This window comes from Lissotriton vulgaris, chromosome 10, assembly GCF_964263255.1.
Source record: "Lissotriton vulgaris chromosome 10, aLisVul1.2, whole genome shotgun sequence".
NCBI classification, from domain to species: domain Eukaryota; kingdom Metazoa; phylum Chordata; class Amphibia; order Caudata; family Salamandridae; genus Lissotriton; species Lissotriton vulgaris.
In genome coordinates, this window is record NC_141698.1 from 268,126,298 (window position 1) to 268,151,365 (window position 25,068).

The 25,068-nt window shown below is 49.1% G+C and overlaps 2 protein-coding genes across 2 annotated transcripts in view; both read left to right on the forward strand.

The window, feature by feature from the left end:
* LOC147685096 (uncharacterized) overlaps positions 1-25,068 on the forward strand; it is a 1,199,247-nt gene that overhangs the window by 1,100,822 nt on the left and 73,357 nt on the right. The window lies entirely within an intron of this gene.
* LOC147685098 (uncharacterized) overlaps positions 5,056-25,068 on the forward strand; it is a 36,544-nt gene continuing 16,531 nt past the window's right edge. Inside the window, exons 1-2 of the mRNA XM_086942281.1 lie at positions 5,056-6,673; positions 15,835-16,978. Of these exons, the coding sequence (XP_086798407.1) occupies positions 15,868-16,978 (1,111 nt within the window). The 5' untranslated portion in view covers positions 5,056-6,673; positions 15,835-15,867. The remainder of the gene's footprint in view (positions 6,674-15,834; positions 16,979-25,068) is intronic.

The window sequence follows — 25,068 nt, forward strand, 5'->3', positions numbered from 1 at the left end:
TGTCTTTGAAAAAATCTGGAATCTGTCTACCGATAGAATGTTTTACTGTGTTAGTTGAATAAGTTGGGCTTGCACCCCCTTAGTTTTGTATTCATGAATCATCTGTTCAAATTCTCACTGGCAGCGAAAGGTTTCATAAGACACATCAGGTAAATGTTTAAAAGACAAATCTATCTCTACATTTACGGATTTAGGTTGCATAGCCTTTCGCTGGACCCTCTTGCAGATCTTATAGTCCTGAAATTGAACCAATATAGTCAGAGGCCTTTTTCCACTATTCCAAAAGGTATGCATTCTTATGATTGATAAGTCTAGTGAAGGTTCTTTAAGCACATGAGTAGCGATTAGGCTAGAAACAGCCTCTATCATTTCCCAGTCTCCTTCCCATATTTCAGGAATTCCTACCAACAGCAGGTTAGACCTGTGTGGGCAGTTCTCTAGATCTTCTAGTTTCATATTCACACTTCTCATTTCTTTCTGTTTAATCTGACTCACCTTAGTCTGGTTGGTGATCATATCTTCCTAATCTGAGACCTTCTGCTCCAGTTCTGTTTGACGGTCTTTCATGTTTGAGATTCTTGTCTCTAGTGTTTCTAATCTTGCTCCTAATTTACTAACGAGAACGGCTTGAACTGCTATAATCTCTTGGACTTCCTTCAGTAGGAGCTGGAGCATATCAAGGTTTTTCTCCAGCGATTCTCCCAGTTCTCTTGAGTCTGCCATATTATAGGATAATTAAAAAGGTGGATTCAAGAGGGGGCATGGCCAAAAGGTCCAACATGGCAGACGCGCCTAAGTCGAGCTCCGTGGGCCCACTTGAAATCCCTCATTTATCCTGTGCATCAGCTTCTACATTATACCCCCAACATCCCGTCTCTGTTCCGGGTGACCAGTGGAGTGGCTGGTGTGTCGCTCCGGGACCAATTGCGGATGGCGAGGCAGGGCTCGTGCCGTGCTGCTGGCCATTGCTGCGTTGCTGACACGCCCGCGCCGGTGGTGCAAGATCGGAGGCGCTGCTCGCTGGGGCTTGGCCACTGACTCTGTGGACCTGATTGAGCTGAGTGGCATTCCCGGGCACCGCGGGCGGACCCTGGTGCAGTGGCTGCCCACAACACAGCATCCTCGGGGTCCTGCGATCTTGGGACCGGACGTGGCCTGGTGCGGGCTCTACGGACACTCCCGGGCTGGCGGCCATCCTGTGGACCGACCTAGAGATCTGGAGCCCGCAGCAGTGACGCCGCATTGCTGGGACCCAACCGAGTCCGATGTTGGGTCCCCTTGGTTTGGATGCCGCCAACCCTGGCGGTTTTGATGTTGGCCTGCAGGGCACCAAGCGAATCCTGCGTCGTGCATGGCGCGCGGGCGGTGGCACAGGGACACAGGCCTCCGTGGCTGTGACCCGGACAGCGTCGGTTGCCTATGCGGGGGCTCGGTGGTGGTGAGGTCGGTAACAGCAGCCTTTGACCCCCTGGGCGTCCTCCTGTGACATGGCGCTACAGCTGTGAGTGAACTACACTCCCCTATACATATCCAGTGAGATTCGGGTGTGGTGGAGGCCCGCCTGGAACTATGGCTGTGTGGTGGTGCTCCTCCCCCCCCTGAAATTACACTTGGGCCCTCTGCTGTCTCGTGTGCCCTCTGAAATGCCATTGCTGTGCGTGCAGTGGCGTGATGCAGCGCTGTGGCTGACCTGAGACCAGGTGGAGCCCCCCATATCGCCCCCCCAAAGGGGATCTTGAGAGGGAAGTGCCTGACTGACTAGATACTGTTACCCACAGGATTCAGCTGAGCACTGTGGCCTACACATACTATTGCCTGCAGGGATTTGCCGTCCGGTATATATTGAGAGCGAGAAGATCTGCTGTACTCTGCTGCGCCCTACTCCCCCCATGCTTTGGCTGAGGTGCGCGGGGGATCGACATGCATGTTCACCTCGGACCCAGCAATGGCCTTGTGCTATTGTGATACCACGACGTTGGGCGGATTGGGGGGGCGCGAGGGTACCTGTACGAGGTAGCGGCCGGGCTAGACCTGGTGTGGCCGGTGTGTGTGGGTTTCCTTAGCGCCTGTCTTCCCGCCGTTTTGGAATACAACCGAGGTTTGGACGCCCAACCTCTTGAAAGCTGCTGGCGCTGTGAAAGCAGATAAATGTACCTGGCAGTGCCCTATCCTTCTGTAGTAGGGGATCTCTGTGTATAGTCATAATCTAGTGAATAGTCCCTCCCATGTGCGTGGACCCCGGCAATCAAAAATAATCTCTTACGTTGTCAAATCATGCAGACACTGCAAGACACTTAAGAGAGAATTTAAAGACAAATAATGCAGCCTTTATCCACAGGCTACACTGTCCAGTACTTCAACTAGAAATTCCACCAAACAACACCACACACAACCCAGCCTGCAGTTTCTACCATTGAGAAACTTGCCTCCACCAGTAAAAGACTCTGGAATGATAGAGAGGAAGGCATGGACAGACAAGCCCCATAGGCTGCCATTATGTGGCTTAAATAGGATACTGTGCCTTTAAGAGAACTTTCCAGAACTTTCTCCCAGTATCCCAGAATGCATAGCAGGTCCCTCTTACTTTCAGTTCTTTTTTCCGGCTCCTGCTAACAGGACCCTGGCATTGAGCTCTCCCTTGTTTCAAGGGCTTATTGGATTTTTTTCTCACTTTATTGTATAAAAGTGTTTGAGTTTAGCTTTCTTGGTGCTTTTCTTCTCCCCTGTGTGTTGGTTCAGGCTTTTTAGGGCTCTAAAATGCCTGGTCTTTTTGACAAGTGCCCAGCATGTGGAAGGAAGAAGGCCAAGAGTGATCTACATGACGTCTGCATCGTCTGTCTCCCTGAAGATCATGTCCCTGAAGACTGTGACATCTGCCAGCAATTTTCAGCAAGGACCCTGAGGGACAGGCTGAAGATTAGGCTTCAAGGCCTTGAAGAGAGACGTCTGCAGGCTGCAGGTGGGTCTGGGCAGGCTGGGAAGGTTCCCTCTGCTGAGGCCTCTGGGGGGCTCCCCAGAGGCAGGAAGGCCAGCAAACGGTCCTGGTCTCCGTCGGCGTCGATTGCATCGACGACGACGTCGAGAGGGATGACTACGGTGTGTTCCCCGTCTCCCCGGGGCTCCGGGCCGAGACGGCATGACGATTCGACGTCGAAGGGCCTGGAGAGGCCGCTGTGGAAACCACCGTCGACGACGGAGTGACAAGCATCGGCGCACGCCATCGAGGCGACACCGCCGATCGACGTCGAGACAATGGTCGACGTCGAGGGGCTCCTCGACGTCGAGGACCTCGAGAAGGAGGAATCGACGCTCGTCGTCGAGAGCGGAACGTTCGACGTCGCGGAGGCGGCGTACGGCGTCAAGAAAGAAGAGGTCGACGTCGCGGAGGCGGCGTTCGACGTCGTGGAGGAAGAGATCGACGTCGCTGAGGCGGCGTTCGACGCCGGAGTCGCGGAGGCGACGTTCGACGCCGGAAAAGCGACGCTCAGCGTCGAGAAGGAAGAGATCGGCGTCTAGGAGTCGCTCCACCTCTCCTAAGCGGCGCAAGAGGAGCTCTGGCGCCAGAAGTCAGACTGGATCTAGTGGAGGACGCAAGAGGAAGCGATCGCCTGCTGAAGGGGCTGGATCTCAGCCCCCTTCGCCGAAGGGGTCACCGAGCTCGGTGTACTCGGTGGTATACACACCATCTCGGCCTAGGTCGCCACCTCCGCCTGTACCTAAGGAGGACCCTCCCACCAACCCTCCACTTCCGCCAGGCCGACCACTACCACCGCTTCCACAGCATGGGCCTGCCCCTCGGTCGGTGATACCTCCGGTCCCTCCGCCGAGGTCCACGTCATTACCTCCTCTGCCGACACCTCCTAAGGGGACACCGAAACCTAGACCCCAGGAGGAACCGAGGAAGACTCCCCCACGGAAACCTGTGGAGCGGCCACGGGCTGGCAGATCACGCTCTCGCTCTAGGAGGAAGGAGCGATCGTGCCACAGATCGTCCACGCGGTCGAGACACCGCCATAGAAGGCACAGATCTCGCTCTCACACGAGGTCCTCAGGGACCAGGGACTACTCCCCCACCTTGTCGGGATCACCGGACATGAGGGTGTCTCCGATTGATGACATGGTGGCGTTCCATGATGTTCTTTTGAGAGGCGCTGCGAAGTTGGGCATATCTTTGACGGTGCCTACACCTAAGACATCAGTCCTTTTCGAGACAGTGCACCAGAAACACCTGTCTCGTCCACTGCTGCCTCTGGTGGCGGGCCTGGAGGAACCGGCCATGGACCTTTTCCTCACCCCTGCGGTGACGAAGGCGGCTCCATCGAGATTGCTGAAAAAGTAACGGGCTCCCGATTCAGGCCCGGCCTTTCTAAGGGCGGAACCTCCTCCGGATTCTGTGATTGTGACGGCAGCCCGCAAACAACATGCCACCACCCCGTCATCCAAGGTTCCCCCGGATAAAGAGTCTAGATGGATGGATTCAGCAGGAAGGAAAGTATGTGGAACATCGGCGACCTCTATGAAGGCTGCGAGTGCCACAGCTTTGTTGGAACGCTACGACAGCGCCCTCTGGGACTCCCTCCAGCAGTTTGCGGAACACTTGCCTCGCGAGAAGTGGGAGGACTTCCAGGAAGTGCTGAATGAAGGGATGCTGGTAGCGAATCAGATTATCAGCGCTGCAGCAGACTCATCCCTATTAGCGGCACATGGTTTTTGCTATGGAGTTAACCAGCGACGTCACGCCTGGCTCCGCCTTACGTCGCTGAAACCGGACGCACAGCAGAGGGTAGCCAACCTTCCATTCTCTGGCGAGACCCTCTTTGGGAAACATGTGGATGACGAAATGGCCCGCATGAAGGCGGAGGCCGAAACGCTCACGGCTGTGGGCCTGGAAAAGCCCAAGGAAGTGAAGAAATCGTACCGCCCATTCCAACGGCGGTTCGGTGGGCAGAGCAGAGGACGTGGCCAACCTTCGGGACAGTCACAGCAACATCAACAGTTCTATAAGCCGGTCCAGAAACGCCAGAAGGGCAGAGGAGGCCAACAATCGGCTCCAGCGACCAAAGGCCCGGCCGGGTCTAGGCCCTGAGCACTTACTTCCCCCGGATCTGTTACCCACTCCGGTAGGGGGAAGCATTCAATTTTTTCTGGCAGAGTGGAGAAAAATTACTCCGGACAAGTGGGTGCTGAATGTTGTTTGCAATGGATACAGTCTTCGGTTTACCAGCCCGCCTCCAGCAATTCCACCGGTCAGCTCGCAGTTTCAGCTGCGCGAGCTTCAGGCGGAAGCAGATATCCTGTTAAGGAAAAGGGCGATAGAAGACGTACCTCTGTCTCAGAGAGGAAGAGGTCTGTACTCCCGGTTCTTCCTGGTTCCCAAGAAGGACAAGAACGAGTTCAGGCCCATTCTGGAATTGCGACAGGCAAGCAGATGGATTCGCAGGGAAAAGTTTTGCATGCTGTCGTTGCATCAGATTTATCCTCAGTTGCAACAGGGAGACTGGCTATGTGCTATAGACCTACAGGATGCGTACTTCCATGTGCCCATTGCACACAAACACAGGAAGTTCCTGCGGTTCCAAGTCGGCGCCAATCATTATCAATACACAGTACTCCCATTCGGACTAAAGCCTGCACCGAGAACATTCTCGAAGTGCATGGCGGTGGTAGTAGCACACCTGCGGAAGAACAAGGTGTTTGTCTACCCGTACCTGGACGATTGGTTGATCAAGGCATCCTCCTTCTCGGAAGCGCGAGCACACTTCCAGAAGACGTGCGTTCTCTTGAACAAGCTGGGGTTGCACATCAACATGTCCAAGTCTGTCCCGACTCCGGTCCAATGCATACAGTACTTGGGAGCCTCCATCAATACGCTGTCAGCAAGCGTGTCTCCTTCGGAAGAGCGACGATTATTTCTCCTTCGGAAGGCTAAGGCTCTTATGACAACTCCATCTACAACAGTGAGGACGGTGTCTTCTCTACTGGGATCGATGGCCTCTTGTATCTTCCTGACGCCACACGCACGGCTGCACATGAGACCGCTGCAGGAGTGCTTGGAAGACCAGTGGGATCAGAGGAAAGGATCTTGGGACGACAAGATACGACTGTCTCTGCATGCTCTTCAGTCTCTGTAGTGGTGGTGTTCAACAGATAATCTCCTCAGAGGGGTTCCCTTCCACAAGGACATTCCCTCGCAGACTGTCGTGACGGATGCTTCTCTCCTGGGGTGGGGAGCGCACTCCGGGAACCTACAGATTCAAGGAACGTGGTCCCCGATGGAGGCCACGTATCACATCAATTTCCTGGAACTCAGAGCTGTTCACTTGGCACTGAAGGCCTTTCTTCCGTCCTTCCAGACCAACTCTCTGCTTGTACAGACGGACAATACCACCACGATTACCTCAACAAGCAGGGGGGCTCGAGATCACGCACTCTGTCGCAGGAGGCGCAGGCGATCTGGCACTGGCTCCTAGCCAGAGGACTGACGATAACGGCTACCCATCTGCCAGGTGTGCAGAATGTTCAGGCAGCCGCACTGAGCAGACTGGTTCAGGAAAACCACGAATGGGTCATAAAGGACGAAGTACTAGGAGAAGTCTTCGCAAGGTGGGGAACTCCAGACGTAGATCTGTTCGCCACCGCCGAAAACAGCAAATGCCGAGACTTCGCCTCCAGTGTGGTATCGGGTTCTCCAGACCTACATATTCTGCAAAAATGCTTAACACCATAAAACAGAAGTTGGCAAGGAAACTAGAAATGCAAAAGACAAGTTTATTAGGACCCCATGGGGTGGTGGTACATTCCTACAGCACCCTTCGGCAATGCAAGAAGTATCAAACCGAACATCGGTGCGAGGCCTCTTTTATACAGTTTTACTATAATAAAAAGAGTAGGCGGAACACATTTGCTCAGTTTAGGTACATATAAGGACATTTTTGGAACACAGCCAACTCATGGGAGGAGTTATAACACTACTGGTCAGTTTTGGGGAACATTCCTAAGTAATGACTGTCCACTAGTACAGAGGGTTTGACTACGCATGTGCAAGCTTGACCAGTACTAAAAATAGCCTGTTGCTGGGCAAGTTAGGTGGTCAGTGGTACAGAGAAAGGACAAAAGGGCATGCTGACCACGAGGCAGCGCGTTCATGTAAAATGGACGCCAGTGTTCTTAAAATGGCCCCCGAACATCATGGTCAAGATAAGGGGAAATTCGTGTAGCAAAGCTGAACGCTAACCTGATCATTGTCAAATTACGACAGACGACCCTTTTAGCGTTTAGCTGAAGCTACCTCATAATGGACGTAATCAGGGTATTCATCGTCAATATTGATTGACATAATATTCGTTATTTCTCTATTGATCATTTGCTCATTCTTGACAATAGCTCGTTTGGATGGAATACAAGCAGAAATGCACATAGAACATAACATAGGGCCACACTGAATACATAGACATAGAAAGAAAAGTATCCCAATTATTATACATAAGATTGTCAACAGCTTCCAACCCCAAGTACTGAGCAACGTCCAAAACCAACCCGAAAGTGTCCAGGTACCATTATCAGGATGTATTTCAGCAGCTATTTTGTGCAATTTAGAAATAGCATCATATACAGAAGGTGAATTATCAGGTACATACACGCAGCAACTACTTCCGATAATGCAACATGCACCCCCACGATCAGCTAACACTACGTCTAGAACCATTTTGTTCTGGAGCGTTACAATTCTGGTAATTTGAAGTTCCTCAGTCAAATTCCCCAAAGCGAAAACTGTCTCATTAGCAACGGCTTCCACAACACGTGTCAGTCGTCTGATCTTTCTGCTATTTAGAGCAGCACCAACAAATGAAAAGAGGCCTAAATTGAAATCAACATATTGCTGCAGGGAAGTATCCGTCTGGTCAATTTCGTCAATTGCTAATGTTCTCTTCACTCTATTTAGTATAAAATCATGGTATAACACAAAATCGTTATGATACATAGGCGGGGCAATAAACACAGGAGGTAATACAAAAGATATATAACATGTTCCTAACCATCCTATAGGGAGACGGTGATAACCTTTATTTCCACAAATAAAGTAAGTGTTTCGTGAAGCCACAAAGGTGATACCATTTGGAGTGTCAAAGGTGAGAGTAGTATTACATTCACTTCTTCCTACTGGGATTGTACCTTTATTTCAGACACATAAATCGGCTTTAGTATCAATAACTGTGATCACGTGCAGACTAGGCATGTTTACATTTCTCTGATTCGTATAAACTCGAGGCGAAGATACATTATCTGGTCGATATTCTTCCCATTCAAATTTAGTTCCTTCTGCTTGCGGGTAACCATCTCGATCATTATAACAAACTTTATTGAGCCGAAAAAGTAATCCACCTTTTGTCGGCCATCTCAAAGTGAACAGAAGAGTGTACCAAGCATTGCAAGAACCATTGTGAGAGAACGGAAGAGGGATAAGCGGAGTGCCTCCTTTCTTTTGATGTCCAGGCAACATCCCACATACCCAACAGTCCGAAGTGTTCGTCATATTATGAGTGTGATGCAAAATTTGAATGAAACTGTTATTTAGATAAGTCTGTCTATGTCGTTCTTCATGATAGGGCAAAGTGAAATGAAAATGTTCAGATGGAATTAGGGTAGTAGGCAATAAATATTCTCTTGCCGGAACCAGTCGTTCTACCACCCAAGCTATTACCGCTATCACCACTATGGTCATAACGAAAAGTACTGCCCCAAGAATTCTCTTATTCCGTATTGTAGAAGGTGCCATAGTTCAAAGTACAAATGTCTCAAAAAGAAAGCAACTAAAAAAATAAAAATATGAGTGCTGAGCTCCGAGGTAGCCGTTGGTTTCTTCTCCGAGATTCAAGACGGGTGTCGCTACACTTGGCAGAACTGATCCCCCCCCTTGATATTCCCGGCTTCCGTTTCACAAACCTGGAGCGGTAACTCAACCAGTCTCGCACAAAACAACTGCTTTTCTTGGCCGTAGATTATATCTCTCTCCACACGAGACAGTGTGGTCTGGGAAGGCTCCCTCCGATTCAGTAGACGTACAGCTGGGCTCTTCTCTTCGTCCAAGATGTCTCGATAATCAGACAGCACAGTGGGGTTCACCAGATCCGGAGAGCCACGACGACAATGAGTAGAGTGCACCCAGCGCTTCTTGTTCGTGACTCGCACAGCCGTTCGAGTCGCCAGCAACACCTGCTCAGGGCCAAGCCACCTCGGCTCCAAGCTGCTGGTTCTCTCAAAGGACCGGATCATAACGTGGTCGCCGGGACGAAGATTGTGAGCCTCTCCAATAGAATTGTCGGGGAGCACTTCTCGAACCTGTTGATGAATAGAAAGTAAATCATTTGTTAATCGTGCCAAATAATCGTTCATCATTATACAAGGCACATCATGTAACAACCGAGGCTTAGGAACTCCCCATATATTCATAGGCCTCCCAAACACCACTTCATAAGGTGTGAGGCCAGTTCGGGAATGGGGCACTGATCTAATAGATAGCAATGCTAAAGGCAGAGCATCCGGCCATTTCAAAGACATAGATGCTACGATCTTTGCTAGCTTCAGTTTCAGAGTAGCATTATACCTTTCCACCAGACCTGCTGACTGCGGATGGAATAAAGCATGAAACTTTTTCTGAATTCCCAATCCCTTCATGACGTATTCCACAATTTTCCCAACAAAATGAGGACCATTATCACTCCACAGAAATTTACAAACACCATAGCGTGGGAAGTACTCTTTGAGCAAAACCTTAGCTGTTGTCAGCGCTGTATTATCCTTCGTGGGGAAGGCCTCAATCCACTTACTGAAAGCACACACCACCACTAAGACATACTTAAGGTTGTTGCAACGCTCAAGCTGGATGTAATCCATTTGTAGTACTTCGAATGGTGCAGTAGGTGGAACAAACCCTCCTTTTGGAGTATTCGTCCCTTTAGCAGGATTGTACTGCAAGCATATCAGACAGGTCTGCACTACTCTTTTGGCCGTATTGGCAATCTCAGGATGCTCCCAGACTCGCGTAAGCAATTTAGTAATTGCGAGAGCTCCAACATGTGCCAATCCATGTGTCATTTGAACCATTGCTTGCAAGTAAGCTGCAGGCAATTTCCCTCTCTCCATATCTTTACTTCTCCAACAACCCTCATCGTCCAACACTCCCTTCGTTGCCCAGGTTGCGAGTTCTGCTCCAGATGCTGATTTCTGAATGTCTAGTATCTCCTCTCTAGCATCATGCCATCGCTCAGCCTGCGATTTCACCACATACAGCAGCGAGGCATTTTGTAACATAGCAGTTTCCCTCGCTATGCGATCTGCAAAAGCATTTCCTTGTCCTACTTTGTCTGTCACTTTCTTATGTGCACTGCATTTAATTATCGCCACTTTCTTTGGACATAGTAGCGTATTCAGGAGATCACGCACTAGTTCTCCATGCATAATGTGCACTCCGTGTGAAGTCAAAAACCCTTGCTCTCTCCGGAGTAGGCCAAAATCATGCGCTACTCCAAAGGTGTACCGGCTATCAGTGTAGATGTCCACACATAAACCAGCACTTAATTCACATGCTCTTGTTAAGGCTATCAATTCCGCTGCTTGGGCCGATTTCTGTGGTATTCGTGCTGTTTCTACCACTGTCTTAAGTGTTGTGATCGCATATGCTGCAGAAGTTGTACCATCTGGCAACCTTAAACACGATCCATCAACCCACAGTTCTCCATCTATATCTGGAAGTGGCGTATCCTGTAAGTCAATACGACCCTTTGTTTGTTCTTCAGTCAGGAAAACACAATCATGGTGTTCTTCCTCCTGACCCTCAGCAACTGGATACGGCAATAAAGTAGCAGGGTTCAGAGTAGCACATCTCTTCAGTGTGATATGTGGCGCCAACAGTGTTCGCTCATATCCTGTTAAACGTGCACTCGTTAAGTACTGGGTCTTTGTTTGATTTAACAGAGCATCTACCGCATGGGGAACTAACACCAACAATTTATGTGACAAAACTATTCCCTCACTCTGTCGTATAGCCACTGCTGTTGCTGCGACTGCTCGAAAACACCCAGGTAATCCTCGTGCTACGGGGTCAAGTACTGCCGAGAAATACGCACACGGTCTCTGTTTATCCCCGTGTGTCTGCACTAGGACTGACAATGCACGCCCATCCTTCTCGTGTACGTAGACTGTAAAAATGTTCGTATAATCTGGTGTACCTAGTACTGGTGCAGAACAAAGGGCTTGTCTCAATTGTTCAAAAGCATGCTGACATTCATCTGTCCATTCAAGGGGAATCGGTGTAGTTTTGGACAATAATGCTAACAAAGGTTTTATAATGTGTGAAACCCCATTATCCACTGCCTACAAAAAGACGTTAAACCTATGAAAGCACGAACATCTCTCTGAGTGCGGGGGACTGGTGTATCTAAAATCGCTTGGATTCGATCAGATGTCAACGCACGTCCCTCCTTAGACAAAAGATGACCGAGGTAGGTCACCTTTGGTCTACAATATTGGAGTTTTTTCCTCGAAACCTTGTGATTATTGTGGGCGAGAAAAGAAAGCAAAGCAAGACTACTCTCCTCACATTGCTCCTGCGTGTCTGCTGCAAGTAAAATATCATCAACATATTGAATGAGAGCCACTCCAGACTATAAATCGAAAGAATCAAGCTGTCTTTTTAAAGCCTGGCTATAAATGCTAGGACTTTCAGTATAACCTTGAGGAACTCGACAAAATCTATACGATTTATTATTTAATGTGAAGCCAAACAGATATCGGCTATCAGGATGGATGGGAATAGAAAAGAAAGCATTTTTCAGGTCTATGATGGTGAAGGTAGTGGCTGTGGGCGGAATCAATGTAAGTAGGGTGGTAATATCAGACACCACCGGGTATTGGGGCACTACTATCTTGTTAATTTCTCTCAGATCAATAATAAACCGCTAGATTTTGTCATCAGTATCTTTCTTTAAAAGCGGAAGAATAGGGCTATTACAGACATTATAGGGAACTTCCTCTACCACGCCTGCAATAATCAAATCATGTACAATATGCGTTAAAGCAACTTCACCTTCCCTGGAAATTTTATACTGTGGTACACAAGGCAGAGACGCTCCCTCCTTTACAGTGATGCGAATAGGAGGGATAATCATCTGTCCAGCATCCGTGTACGAAGTAGCCCATAACGTTTTTGGGAGAGAGGCTAACGCCTCGATCTCTTGCATGGGGCACAATCTCTCTACATCTGGGTAATTATCATTCAAAATAACCCGCACCCCTTCAGGAGCGCAGTGTATGGTTGCTCGAAAATATTTAAGCATATCTATTCCCATAATATTGTCTGGGGTGTTTGGTGACAACAAAAACGGGCACGGGGCAAGAAATTTGTCAATGTGAAATGTAAGGGGTTGTGACAATGGGCTAAGAGAGGGTGTTCCATCGAACCCTATTGATGTAATCATGTCGCCAGACAGGGGAGCCCTTGGAACCAAATGTTTGGACAGAGCACTACGAGTAGCTCCTGTATCAACCAGGAACTGATCAGTAGAACCCAAAACGCCCGCTGATACATTTGGACCTCTTTGATCTACTGGTACTTCAACCGATTCCACACCCCATCCTACGCAATCCTATGCATGTACATAATCCTGAGACTCTGCAGTCTCACCCTCCGCTATCTGATACTGATTCCGTCGATCAAAAGTATTATAATCAGCCTGACCACGACCCCTCGCTTCAAACCTACCACGATCACTCGCTCCACCCCTCGCTTATGAATAACTATTCCGTGTCCTTCCACCTCCTCGACCACGCTGATTACGTTGTTCTCGAAGCACGGGACAGTCTGAGGCCCAATGTCCAAACTGTTTACAGTATGCACACTGATCCTCAGAAATGTCGGTACGAATAGAAAACGTACCATACGATCCACGCCTACCTCTATCATTCCCTCTCGGCTGTGTTGCATAAACCTGAGCCATCATCACTTTCGTCTTTAATTCCTTCGCTTTCTTATCAGTACTTTCTTTAGCCTCCAATTCCTGTCGCTCATAATACTGAGCCATAGTCAATAAAGAAGCAGGGGTCGCCGTGGTCCAGGAACTTTCACTAGTCTTTAAACGTTTTGCAATCTCCGGTAGGAGATTTGCTACATACTTGTCAACGAATAAATGCCTACCCATGTCCTCTGTTAATAATTGCCCACTGTAATCATGAAATGCTTCCTCAAAACGTGAGAAGAAGTCAGAAACCGATTCATCCGCTTTCTGCTTACAAGAGGCTAACCTGGTCCAATCAATCTTTTTAGGAGGAACTTATTCAAAATAGCCGCTGGGAGATCTAAAATTAATTGACACGGCTTACATGCGGGCTCCCTATCCAAATCAGCTTGGGCTAAAGTTTTCCAATCCGCCCCCAGGATCGCTCGATCATCGAACTTACGAATCGCCCTCCACATATCAGGAGGCAATATTAACCCAAAGAAAAAGTCAATATCAACTAATGTCATAACACACGAAGAAATAGCCCCTTCCACTCCTTCATAGAAGGCTGCCGGATTCTTACGGGGGTCAGGCAGAGCAGCTTTAAGTGCCATAACATCTGTTCTGTTCCACGGTGTGTAAACCCAATTATATATAAAATAACCCTTTCCATTCACAGACGTTTTATCATCATCTGTACCTTGCCCTTTAGGAGGGACATATAAAGGTGCAGCTTCACGCATAGGCATAACATGAACTGTCGAACTCTTATCTGCTCCAAAGATAGGACACTCTTTGGATTTCTCCGTCGATCCCGGCGCAGGCGCATCTGATGCCTTTTTCGCCTCCCGTAGTCTTGACGCCTTATCCCGTAGCTGGACCAACCGTTGAAAAAACAGATCCGCATCTGTAAGAACAAAAAGACCTTTACGCATATTCTCACGACCAACTGATACATCCTTAGGCTCCAAATCAGTTGAATACTTTCTAAATCGTTCTACAACTTCATCTCCAAAATGGCTCAAGAAATACAACCGTTCTTGCTCAGACCACTTACGCATATGGTGATCAATCTCTGAAATAGTTATCGACTTAAGATTAAGTTTTCGAGCAAAACTACGCAATTCCGCAGCTCGGCCAGCACTTAGCCTAGTACGACTACCCTCTTGATCGTCTCCGTCCGAATCCTCAGTTGGGGCCGTAGGTGGAACGTATGGAGGCGGGCAACGGTCTAATAATGAAAAATCATCAGAATTATTAGTAAGGACAGGATAAAGAGGACGTTGAATAGGGAATTGACCATTCATTTGCAAATCATGTTCCCGTGCCTCCCTCTCTCTCTTTTCCTGCAACTCTTTTTCCTCCAGCTGTAAAGCTTTATCAGGAGCAGCCTTTCGCTGCTCTTTGTCTGCCAAGGCTTGTTCACGCTTCATTCGCTCACGCACGGCTTTCTCCCACATATGTACACAATCAAACATATCCTGTCTAGACCTGCGCTGAAACAAATATTGCTCCACATACTGAACCTTTCGTAAATCAAACGACCCATGTAGTGGCCATTGCAATTTGTGATCAAATTTGGTATACTTGTGCCACAATGTACTGTACATAATAGGGGGAAGGCCAAATTTAACGTACATTTCATGATTAGGTGTCCCCTCTGGGGGAGCCGGCTGAGATTTATTTAATCGATAACTGGTACCTCCTCCAAGACAGCACATTCTTCGAAGTGTGCTTAAAACAGGCATGTCAAAATATCACTGAAACGCGATATTACAAAAATGGCACTTAATATACTTCACACAAGGTGTGCTGTTCAAACAAATACACAATTAGAGAAATATCTCTACATTGCCTGCCTATGTGAAGTGCACTGCACATATAACTCAAATCATAGAACCAAATGTTAGCTAACTCAAAAAAAATCCAAAAAGCCACAGTAAGCGTCCGTAGACTATCTTACCAATCACAAGCTTACCAAATTCTCAAGTATCCAGGTTCCAACTGCCAAGTTCCTTAATCGAATCAGCCAAACAGGCACTGTACGACAACTCGAACGATCAGGATCTCAGTCGAGGACCGGCGCCACCTGGAAGGTCAGATCAGAAGGAAAGGAAGAAAACACCGTGGGTGCCAAGACTCGGGTCACTCAGTGGCAGCGTACGCGTCCATGGCGAGTTTCCAATCCTTCGTCACAACCTCTCCTTCGGGCATCCGAGTCGCCGATGAGTCCCTTCGTGGTCGCCAATTTGTGGTATCGGGTTCTCCAGACCTACATATTCTGCAAAAATGCTTAACACCATAAAACAGAAGTTGGCACGGAAACTAGAAATGCAAAAGACAAGTTTATTAGGACCCCATGGGGTGGTGGTACATTCCTACAGCACCCTTCGGCAATGCAAGAAGTATCACACCGAACATCGGTGCGAGACCTCTTTTATACAGTTTTACGGTAATAAAAAGAGTAGGCGGAACACATTTGCTCAGTTTAGGTACATATAAGGACATTTTTGGAACACAGCCAACTCATGGGAGGAGTTATAACACTACTGGTCAGTTTTGGGGAACATTCCTAAGTAATGACTGTCCACTAGTACAGAGGGTTTGACTACGCATGTGCAAGCTTGACCAGTACTAAAAATAGCCTGTTGCTGGGCAAGTTAGGTGGTCAGTGGTACAGAGAAAGGACAAAAGGGCATGCTGACCACGAGGCAGCGCGTCCATGTAAAATGGACGCCAGTGTTCTTAAAATGGCCCCCGAACATCATGGTCAAGATAAGGGGAAATTTGTGTAGCAAAGCTGAACGCTAACCCGATCATTGTCAAATTACGACACCAGGTACTACCAGCAGGGAACGCTGGGGAATGCGTTATGGATCAACTGGTCGAACAGCTTTCTGTACGCTTTTCCTCCCATTCCCATGATTCCGGCGGTGCTCATCAAGCTGGCCCGGTCCAGGGCTCGGATGATACTCATTGCCCCGGAATGGCCCAGACAGTGGTGGTTCACGGACCTGCTTCACCGGTCTCTCCTTCCTCACATTCGGCTGCCGTGCAGGCCGTACCTTCTCACGAAGTTCGGGGGACAGATGTTACACCCCAACCTCTCATCTTTGAGTTTGGCGGCATGGCTCCTGAGATAGTGCAATATGGCCATCTGAATCTGCCCGAGGATTGCATGGACATACTGAAGGAGTCTAAGAGACCTTCCACTCGGACTTCCTATGCTTACAAGTGGAAGAGGTTCTGTATCTGGTGCCAGTCTAAGAACCATGACCCGACGACGTGTAAGGAAGATGTCATCCTTCCTTACCTTCTACATTTGGCGCAGTCTGGACTTAATGTTCATTCCATTAAGGTTCATCTCGCTGCATTGACTGCCTACAGGAAATGCCCTTCACAGACTTCCTTTTTCCAGATCCCTGTGATCAAAGATTTTCTGCAAGGCTTGAAGAAAGTATTCCCTCCTGTCAGGCTTCCTTCGCCTTCATGGGAACTGAATGTGGTGCTGTCCAGGTTGATGAAGGAGCCTTTTGAACCTATTCATAAGGCTTCGTTGCAGCACCTGTCCTGGAAGGCGGCGTTCCTCGTGGCCATTACATCGGCCCGCAGGGTGAGTGAAATTCAGGCGTTGTGTTGCCAAGAACCTTATACTGTATTTCATGCTGCTAAGGTTGTTTTGCGTACTCACCCTAAATTTCTTCCCAAGGTTATTTCTGATTTTCATGTCAACCAGACCATAACTTTGCCTACGTTTTTTCAGAATCCTTCATCTCCAGCGGAAAGGTCTCTCCATTCCCTGGATGTTAGGAGGGTGTTGAAATTTTATCTGGATAAAACCAAAGATATTCGTAGGTCTGACCAGTTGTTTATTAATTATGGATCAGTCAGGACGGGTCTTGCTACCTCTAAGCAGTCCATTTCTAGGTGGATTGTGTCCTGTATACAATTGTGTTACCAAAAAGATAATAAGACCTTAGGAGGTAAGCCTAAGGCTCATTCCACCAGGGCCAAAGCTGCCACAACAGCCTTGCTCCGTAACGTGCCGATTGCTGAAATCTGCAAAGCAGCCACTTGGAAGTCGGTTCATACCTTTGCTAAGCATTACTGTCTGGACACTGATGCCAGGGCAGATGCTCAGGTTGGACAGGCTTCGCTGCGGAATTTGTTCGCACAATAGTGGTGTTAATTTCTTTCTCCACCGCCGCTTTGGTGTGGGGATGGGCTTACCATTCTATTCACTAGATTATGACTATACACAGAGATCCCCTACTACAGAAGGAGTAGTTTCTGTCCTGTAACTCCAGTTCTGTAGTAGGGGTATCTCTGTTATAGTCATAAGCGCCCGCCCTCCTCCCCGGTGGAGATAATTCTTCATGTAAAGAATGCTACAGGTCTGGTGTGCTACGCCTTCAAAAAGAACTGAAAGTAAGAGGGACCTGCTATGCATTCTGGGATACTGGGAGAAAGTTCTGGAAAGTTCTCTTAAAGGCACGGTATCCTATTTAAGCCACATAATGGCAGCCTATGGTGCTTGTCTGTCCATGCTTTCCTCTCTATCATTCCAGAGTCTTTTACTGGTGGAGGCAAGTTTCTCTATGGTAGAAACTGCAGGCTGGGTTGTGTGTGGTGTTGTTTGGTGGAATTTCTAGTTGAAGTACTGGACAGTGTAGCCTGTGGATATAGGCTGCATTATTTGTCTTTAAATTCTCTCTTAAGTGTCTTGCAGTGTCTGCATGATTTGACAATTTAAGAGATTATTTTTGATTGCCGGGGTCCACGCACATGGGCGGGACTATTCACTAGATTATGACTATAACAGAGATACCCCTACTACAGAACTGGAGTTACAGGACAGAAACTACTCCTTCTCCACTGGGTCATTGCACGGTTACCGCCATTGAAAATGACTCAAGACAAGCTACAGAAACAGAGCACCCTGGATCGATATACGGGTCCTGGGACGCAAGTGCCGTAGTCATCAAGCCAAAGTCCTGCCGGCCCAATAATGTTGCTTTGATGGCAGAGATAACCCAGTCTTGTGAGGCGCTGGAGGCTAAGACTGGAGAAGTGGTGTTCGATGTTGCACTCATTCGTCAGGATCTCCGCAAAGCGGTGGATAGGATCGCGGAGGTTGAAACTCGCATCTCAACCGCGGAAGATACAGTTGTGTCCCTTCAAACGCTGATTACCTCTCTGGAATCTATTACGAAGGGGCTAGCGATTAGGGCGGAGGATGCCGAAGGTAGAGCACGAAGAAACAACCTCCGCTTTATAAGTTTTCCGGAAGGATGCAAGGGCAATAATATGGAGCAATTTCTCACGAAGTTGGATCACTCAAACGGCTCTGTTGCAGTGCTTTATTATTGAACGTGCACACTGTGCCTTAATGCAAAAACCTCCTCCGGGGGACCAGCTGCAACCTATTATAGCCAAACTCTTGAACTTCCATGACCACGACGCTGTCCTTGCACAGGCCAGCCTGGCTGGCAAACTTCAATTCGAGTCCCATCATATCCTAATTTTTCAAGACTATACACGACTGGTGCAGCAATGCCCCCAGTCCTTCACGGCTGCTAAAGCTCGGCTACGTGACCTCAAAAGTCAGTATGCACTGCTCTTCCCTACCCAATTGCGAGAAGTCTACAAATCACATTCTCATTTCTTTGACACTCCAGAAGAGGTCTTCACCTGGACAGATGAGAGACAGAGACCAAGGCCACATACACCACTACGGTTTGACTCAGAATCATCATCCGGAGAGACCAGGCGACTAAGCCCGAGGTGAAGCCCGCCCGTAGTTCACATTCGAGTCGCCGCTCTAAGTCACAGAGTGCCTCCGTCTCCGGATAGCAGATACTTGGCGAGACCCATCACCCATCACCAACATGACATGGGGTTTGAGAACTCTAAAGGTAACATTTCCTAAGCTGATGACACTGTTCACGGGCCTACGTGAGGCCCACCCCCCATAACTCTTTTTTCTGTATCTGAGCAGGGGTGCAGCACCTACCGCAACAGATGCTTCTGCTATTTTGAGGTATTGGGTGGGGAAGGGGTTGGGTTTGTTAAGTGTTATTGAAAATACTGTGTCTTACTCACTTATATATATGGTCTATATTCCCTATGACAGGCCGAATTTCCATTCTTCTCTGAGATACTCTGCACTGTGATGGTCCCTGTTGGTAGGCTACACGTAGTCAGTTGGAACATACGAGGGGCACTAGATAAAATTAAAAGAGGTGCAGTCCTTCGTTGAGGTATTTGGGTCTGCTGTTGTGTAGGCATTTGTAGACGTGAGGATCTTGAAGGTGACTCTTCTCCACAGGGAGCCAGCAGAGTCGCCAAAGGTAATGTCTGATGTGTTCCCGCCGGGGGATGCGGAGGACAAGTCTGGCCGGGGTGTTCTGTATGGTTTGGAGTTTGCGGAGTAGGGACTTGTTGATCGCGGCGTAGAGTGCGTTACTCCAGTCCAGTCTGCTGGTGATGAGTGCATGGGTGACAGCTTTCTTCGACTCAGGAGGGGGATCCATTTGAAGGTCTTGCTGAGGGTGTTGAAGCAGCTGGCGGTGACGGCGTTGACCTGACGGTTCATGGCGAGGGATGAATCGAGTACGATACCAAGGTTTTTGGCGTGGTCTATGGGGGTTGGTAGGCTTCCGAGGGCGGTGGGCCACCAGGTGTTGTTCCACGCTGAAGGGGTGGTTCTAAGGATGAGGACTTCTGTCTTCTTGGCATTTAGTTAGAGGCAACTGCTGGTCATCCAGACTGCGACTTTTTGCATTCCTCTCTAAAAGTTGAGTTTCGCGGTGGTGGGGTCTGTGGTGAGGGAGAGAATGAAATGTCGGCGTAGGATACAATGTGAAGGCCATGTTGTCGGACGATATGTGCGAGGGGAGCCATGTAGATGTTGAAGAGTGTTGGGCTCAGAGACGATCCCTGTGGGACTCCGCAGGTTATTTCCGCGGCGGCAGAGATAAACGGCAGTAGTCTGATCCTCTGGTTCTTCCGGTGAGGAACAACCGGATCCAGTACAGGGCAGTTCCTTGTATGCCCGCGTCGTGTAGTCTGGCGATCAGTGTGCGGTGTGAGACGATGTCAAAGGCTGCAGACAGGTCGAGGACTTTGAGGACTGCGTTGTGGCCTTGGTCGAGGAGAGTGCGTATGTCGTCCGTGGCTGCGAGTAGGGCGGTCTCTGTCCTTTGGTTGGACCAGATTCAGAATTGGGACGGGTCGAGGATGGCGTGCTCTTCAATGAATCGTGTCAGTTCCTTGTTGACTGTTTTCTCTGCCACTTTAGCTGCAAAGGGGAGGAGCGAGATGGGCCGGTAGTTTTTGAGGTCGGTGGTGTCGACGCATTTCCATTTATCTGGGAAGGTGTCTGTTTTGAAGGTGGTGTTGATGGTGTGTTGCAGTTCGGGTGCGATTGAGTCTGTCGCTCCATGGTAGATGTGCGGGGGGCAGGGGTCGGTGTGGACCCGCGAGTGGATGCCTTTCATAACCTCTGCTGTGTCCTCGGGCGTGATTGGTGTCCAGTTGGAGATGGTGGGCTGGCTGGTGTCTTGGGCGGGTGGTGGGCTGGCTGTGGTGTCGATAAAGTTGTCATAGAGAGTTCTGATCTTGAGGTGGAAGTAGAGTTCCGAGCTTGTCACAGAGGTCTTGGGACGGAGTGATGTTTGTGGCTTCGCTGTGTGGGTTGGTGAATTGCTAAATGACACTGAAGGGTTCATTGGTGGAGTTGGCGAGGATTTTGCTGTGGATGAAGTTCCTTTTGGTCGTTCTGATCAGGTTGTGGTTGTCGGTAATGGCCTTCTTGTAGGTGGAGTAATTGTTGGTTGTCTTAGAGTTCCTCCAGTTCTTTTGCAGGCGTCTGCAGTGTGCGCCTGGCTTCTTGGAGGTCGGTGGTGAACTAGGCAGGTTTTCTGGGGCGTTGTCTGCCGGATTTGCGTAGCAGGGCAAGTTTGTCTGCGCAGTTGGTGATCCATGTTTGGAGTCCTCTGGCTGGGGGTTTGCGTTGGATGTCTGGGTGTGATAGCCTCCGGGGAGGGTGGAGTTCAGTTGTTCATCGGTGACCTTGCTCCTGTTCTTCGTGGCTCCTGTTTCTTCGTGGCGGACGGGGTGCTGGTTTGGGTGTCTTGGGTTTGTCAACAGTGAAGTGGACGCAGTGGTGGTCAGTCCTTGGTGGTTGAGTTGTGTGGCTGAAGTGGGCAGGAAAGAAGGTTTGGGTCCTGTATCTCAACTGGCTTGGACCACTCAAATATACTCAACAAACAAAGTAGCCAGACAGATTTGTTTCATACATTTTTGATACCACCCAGCCTATCAGTTCTGGGGGATCACCTATTTTATTTTAGTATTTTAGTATATTTTTAGAAAAACATTTTACCATTTGATTTGTATATGTCATCAAACAGACAGTCAGCGAACAGTAAAAAAATACATACAGACAAATAAAGTGTGCATAAATATACAAGTGCTCAAAATCTATACAATCAATACTATCAGTTCATAAAGACAACACCAAAAACAATTTAATCAAATACCTAACAATTATTTCACATTAGGAACCAGTCCTTTGTATCAGGTATAAGAAGACAGGCGGACAAACAGTTTATAAGCACTGCCTGCCTGTCTTACTAAACCAGGGATAAGGAAGTGAATTATAGGGTTGCAAAACTGCAGCGAAGATGGGGTTGAGGGTGTGCCCTGCTCTGTTTGTCAGTGTGGTGATGAGTTGGTTGAGTCTGATGTTGGAGAGGTTGTCACGAAGGGTGGTGGAATTGGGGTCACTGGGGTTCTCGAGGTGAAATTTGAGTTCTCCAATGAGTATGTAGTTCATTGATGCAATGGCGTGGGGTGCGATGAAGTCGGTGATGGTTGTGGTGAAGGGGGTCGGGGGGGTCTGTTGAGTTGTGTTCCACGGAGAGTGGTCTTCGGGCTGGTCTGGATCTGGAAAGGCAGGTATTCAGCGGGGGGAAGGTTTCTCTGGAGGTGGTGAGGTTGAGAGAGCGTATGTGGGCGATGGCGAAGCCTCCTCCTGAGTGGTTGGGGTGGTCCTTCCTCTGGATCTTGTATCCGTCCAGGATGGCGGTGTTTTTGTCGGACGGAGGCGGCGTTGGTCCAAGTCTCTGTGAAGAAGACAATGTTGGGCGAGAGAGAGTCGAGTAGGTTCCATATTACTATGGCATGTTCGTGTACGCAGCATACGTTGAGGAGGATGCATCTGAGGGTGTTGGTGCTGGAGTCGGTGGCGGTGAGGGTCGGGGTGGTGGTGAAGGTCTGGCGGCAGCGAAGGCAGGAGAACTGACCGTGGGTCGTGCTAGGTGAGGCCTTTTGGCAGTTTGTGGGCCTTCAGGGTTTGAGTGCGAGGAGGGAGGTGAAATCATAGCAGTGGATGGTCGTAGGACCAGGGTTCCTGGCGCTGGTCGCGGATTGGCGCAGACTGGTTTGCCACGCCAGCGGCGCGACCGCACAGCACCAACCACCGAGCTCTTTCTCTGTGAGATCTGCCTCTAGCCGTTCACACGCCTCGGAGGACAATGTGGGTAGAGCGAAGTCCCGCATAAAGTCTGCACAATCATCCTCCGTCCTTGTGCACACTGGAGAGTATACCCGCTCGAAGTGCGTCTCAAAAGCCTCTGCTATTCCCATGCTGGTCGAATGTAGGGACCCAGAAGCGTCCTGTATCTCAATTACCCACGTGCGATCTCTGTCACGGCATTCCAGCCATGCCAGGAGTATCATTGCCTTATCGCCAACATCATATAACATGTGCTTGCGTGGCCAGTGCATACGCCCGCGCCTCGCCTTCTACCAGGGCCCTAAGGTCCCTCAGCTTCAGCATCAGTCTGTGTCGTAGCTCCACAGATGAGGCTGTCGCGCAATCGCCCTCAAGCTGCTCAATCTCAATCTCTAACCTTCCGATTTGCAGGGTTCCTCTTTTTTCTGCGCGCCAATGAGCGCCTGCGCCAGGCACCTCAGCAACGTTTTATAGGCCTCTCACATTGTGATATGTGACTCCACAGACCCCTGGGTTTCACAAAATATCGTTTCGAGCCTTCCCGGAGCTTTCCCTCCAATGTTGGGTCCCTGAGGCGCCAAGGATCAATCCTCGGAAATGCCTCACTATTAACAACCTGACCCCTAAGTGGGACACACACTGGGGAATGATCTGAGATCCCCCGCTCCATATGTTTGGTGTTACGGTTCACCAATTTCTTGACGATTTACCCCTTAAGGCCATTTCAGACGTGGCACAGGCGGATCTTGATGCCCCGCTGACAGTTGAGGAGCTGAGTGCTGCCCTGAGTGACTTGCGCTCCGGTAAGGTACCAGGCTCGAACAGCTTCCTGTGTGAGTTTTATAAATAGTTCTCATCTCAATTCCATCCTTAATATTTAGAAGTGATACACGTGGTCCTCGAGGAGGGGAGACTCCCGCTGCACTGGCGACATGCTGAAATCGTGGTATTCCCCAAACCTGGCTGACCTCCAGATCAGCACTCTTCGTATAGCCCTATTTCTTTGCTGAACGTAGAGGCCAAATTATTACTCCCCTATATTTGGAACTGGTTCACCCAGATCATGCAGGCTTTCTGCCCCATCTGGCGACCGTCACAATATTCAACGGGCACACAATGCAGTAGCAGCAATTGATCACCTGGTGGGGTCCGTTGGCTTTGTTGTTGCCGACATAGAGCATTTGACTTGCTGGGATGGTCCTACTTGTTTGCTCTCTTCCAGCACCTACATATAGGACCACGATTCATGTCCTATATTCGACTATTATATACTGACCTCTCGGCCTCGGTTAGAGTGGCCGATGCAATATCAGATCCCTTCTCTATAGTGTAGTGTAGTTCCTATATTCCCAATAGGCTCTGCGTATTGGAATAATATATCCTATAGATGTGACGTACTAGGGCCCTCATTAGGATGGCGGACGGACCTGCGTCCGTCTGACACCCCAGAGTCGGAGGGACCGTCCGCAGGGCAGCGGCGGTCCCTCTGTGCAGATTAGGATGTGACCGCCACCCTGGCGGTCACATCCTCTATCTTTGACATTTCGGCGGGTGCAGCTTCAAGCTGCACCCGCCGCAAAGCTGAAAATGCATGTATCGCATTTGCATTCACAAAGCGGCAGGCACCGCGCAGTGCCTGCTGCTTTATGCACGCAAATGCAGGGGGGTACCATAGGTACCCCCAATGAGCACCCCCCTTCACCCAGGGGGCCCGCAACGGGCCCCCGAAGTGGAAGTCTGTATGCTTTTCCACGGCGGAAAAGCAGCCGCGGAAAAGCATATCTGTCACACCATCCTAATATGGCTGGCGGTGTCTGATAGACACCGCCAGCCATGTTAGAGCTTTTCCGCTGCGGTCGGAAGGCGACCGTGGCGTAAAAGCGGGGGACGTAAAAATGACCCCCCAGCCATCCTAATCGGGCTGGGGGTCATTTGTGGCCCCCCCTCCCCGCGGTGAATCCGCATACTCCGGGCCGGTGGTGGCTTCCGCCGGCCCGGAGTATGCAGATTCACCGCAATCGTAATGTGGCCCTGGGTCTCTATCGGATATATTAAACCTAATTGTGAGTGTCAGCTAGCTCAGAGGGCACTAGAAACTTTCTCAAATGAACAAGAAGGGATTAGTTTCTGACAACTGCGTAAACATGACAACTTTGTTTCCCCAAGATAAAACCTATCTTCAGAGTCGTGGCAACAATAGATAGGTTTTTCACTCAGTCAATCGTGCATGCTTCGCTTCATCAGAGGTGCAGAGAAATAGAGAGACGGGTGTTTTCAATAAAAGTATTAATTGAACAGTCTTCTTTCTCATGCAGAAGAAATGAACTGCTACAATCGTAATACTGGCTGTAAAGTATAATGTGTAAAGCAAGAAGAGTCTTATAAAATAATACTGTAAAAGCATGGTATGGTTTCTAAGCCATAAAATACATACATAAAAAAATAAAGACTAAAAGTACTCAACTGGTGCTTCTAAAATACGCCTACCCAGATGTACCTAACCTAAGTCTAGTATGAGGGAAGAAGTAAGTGTGGTGTAGCATAAGTTTAGTA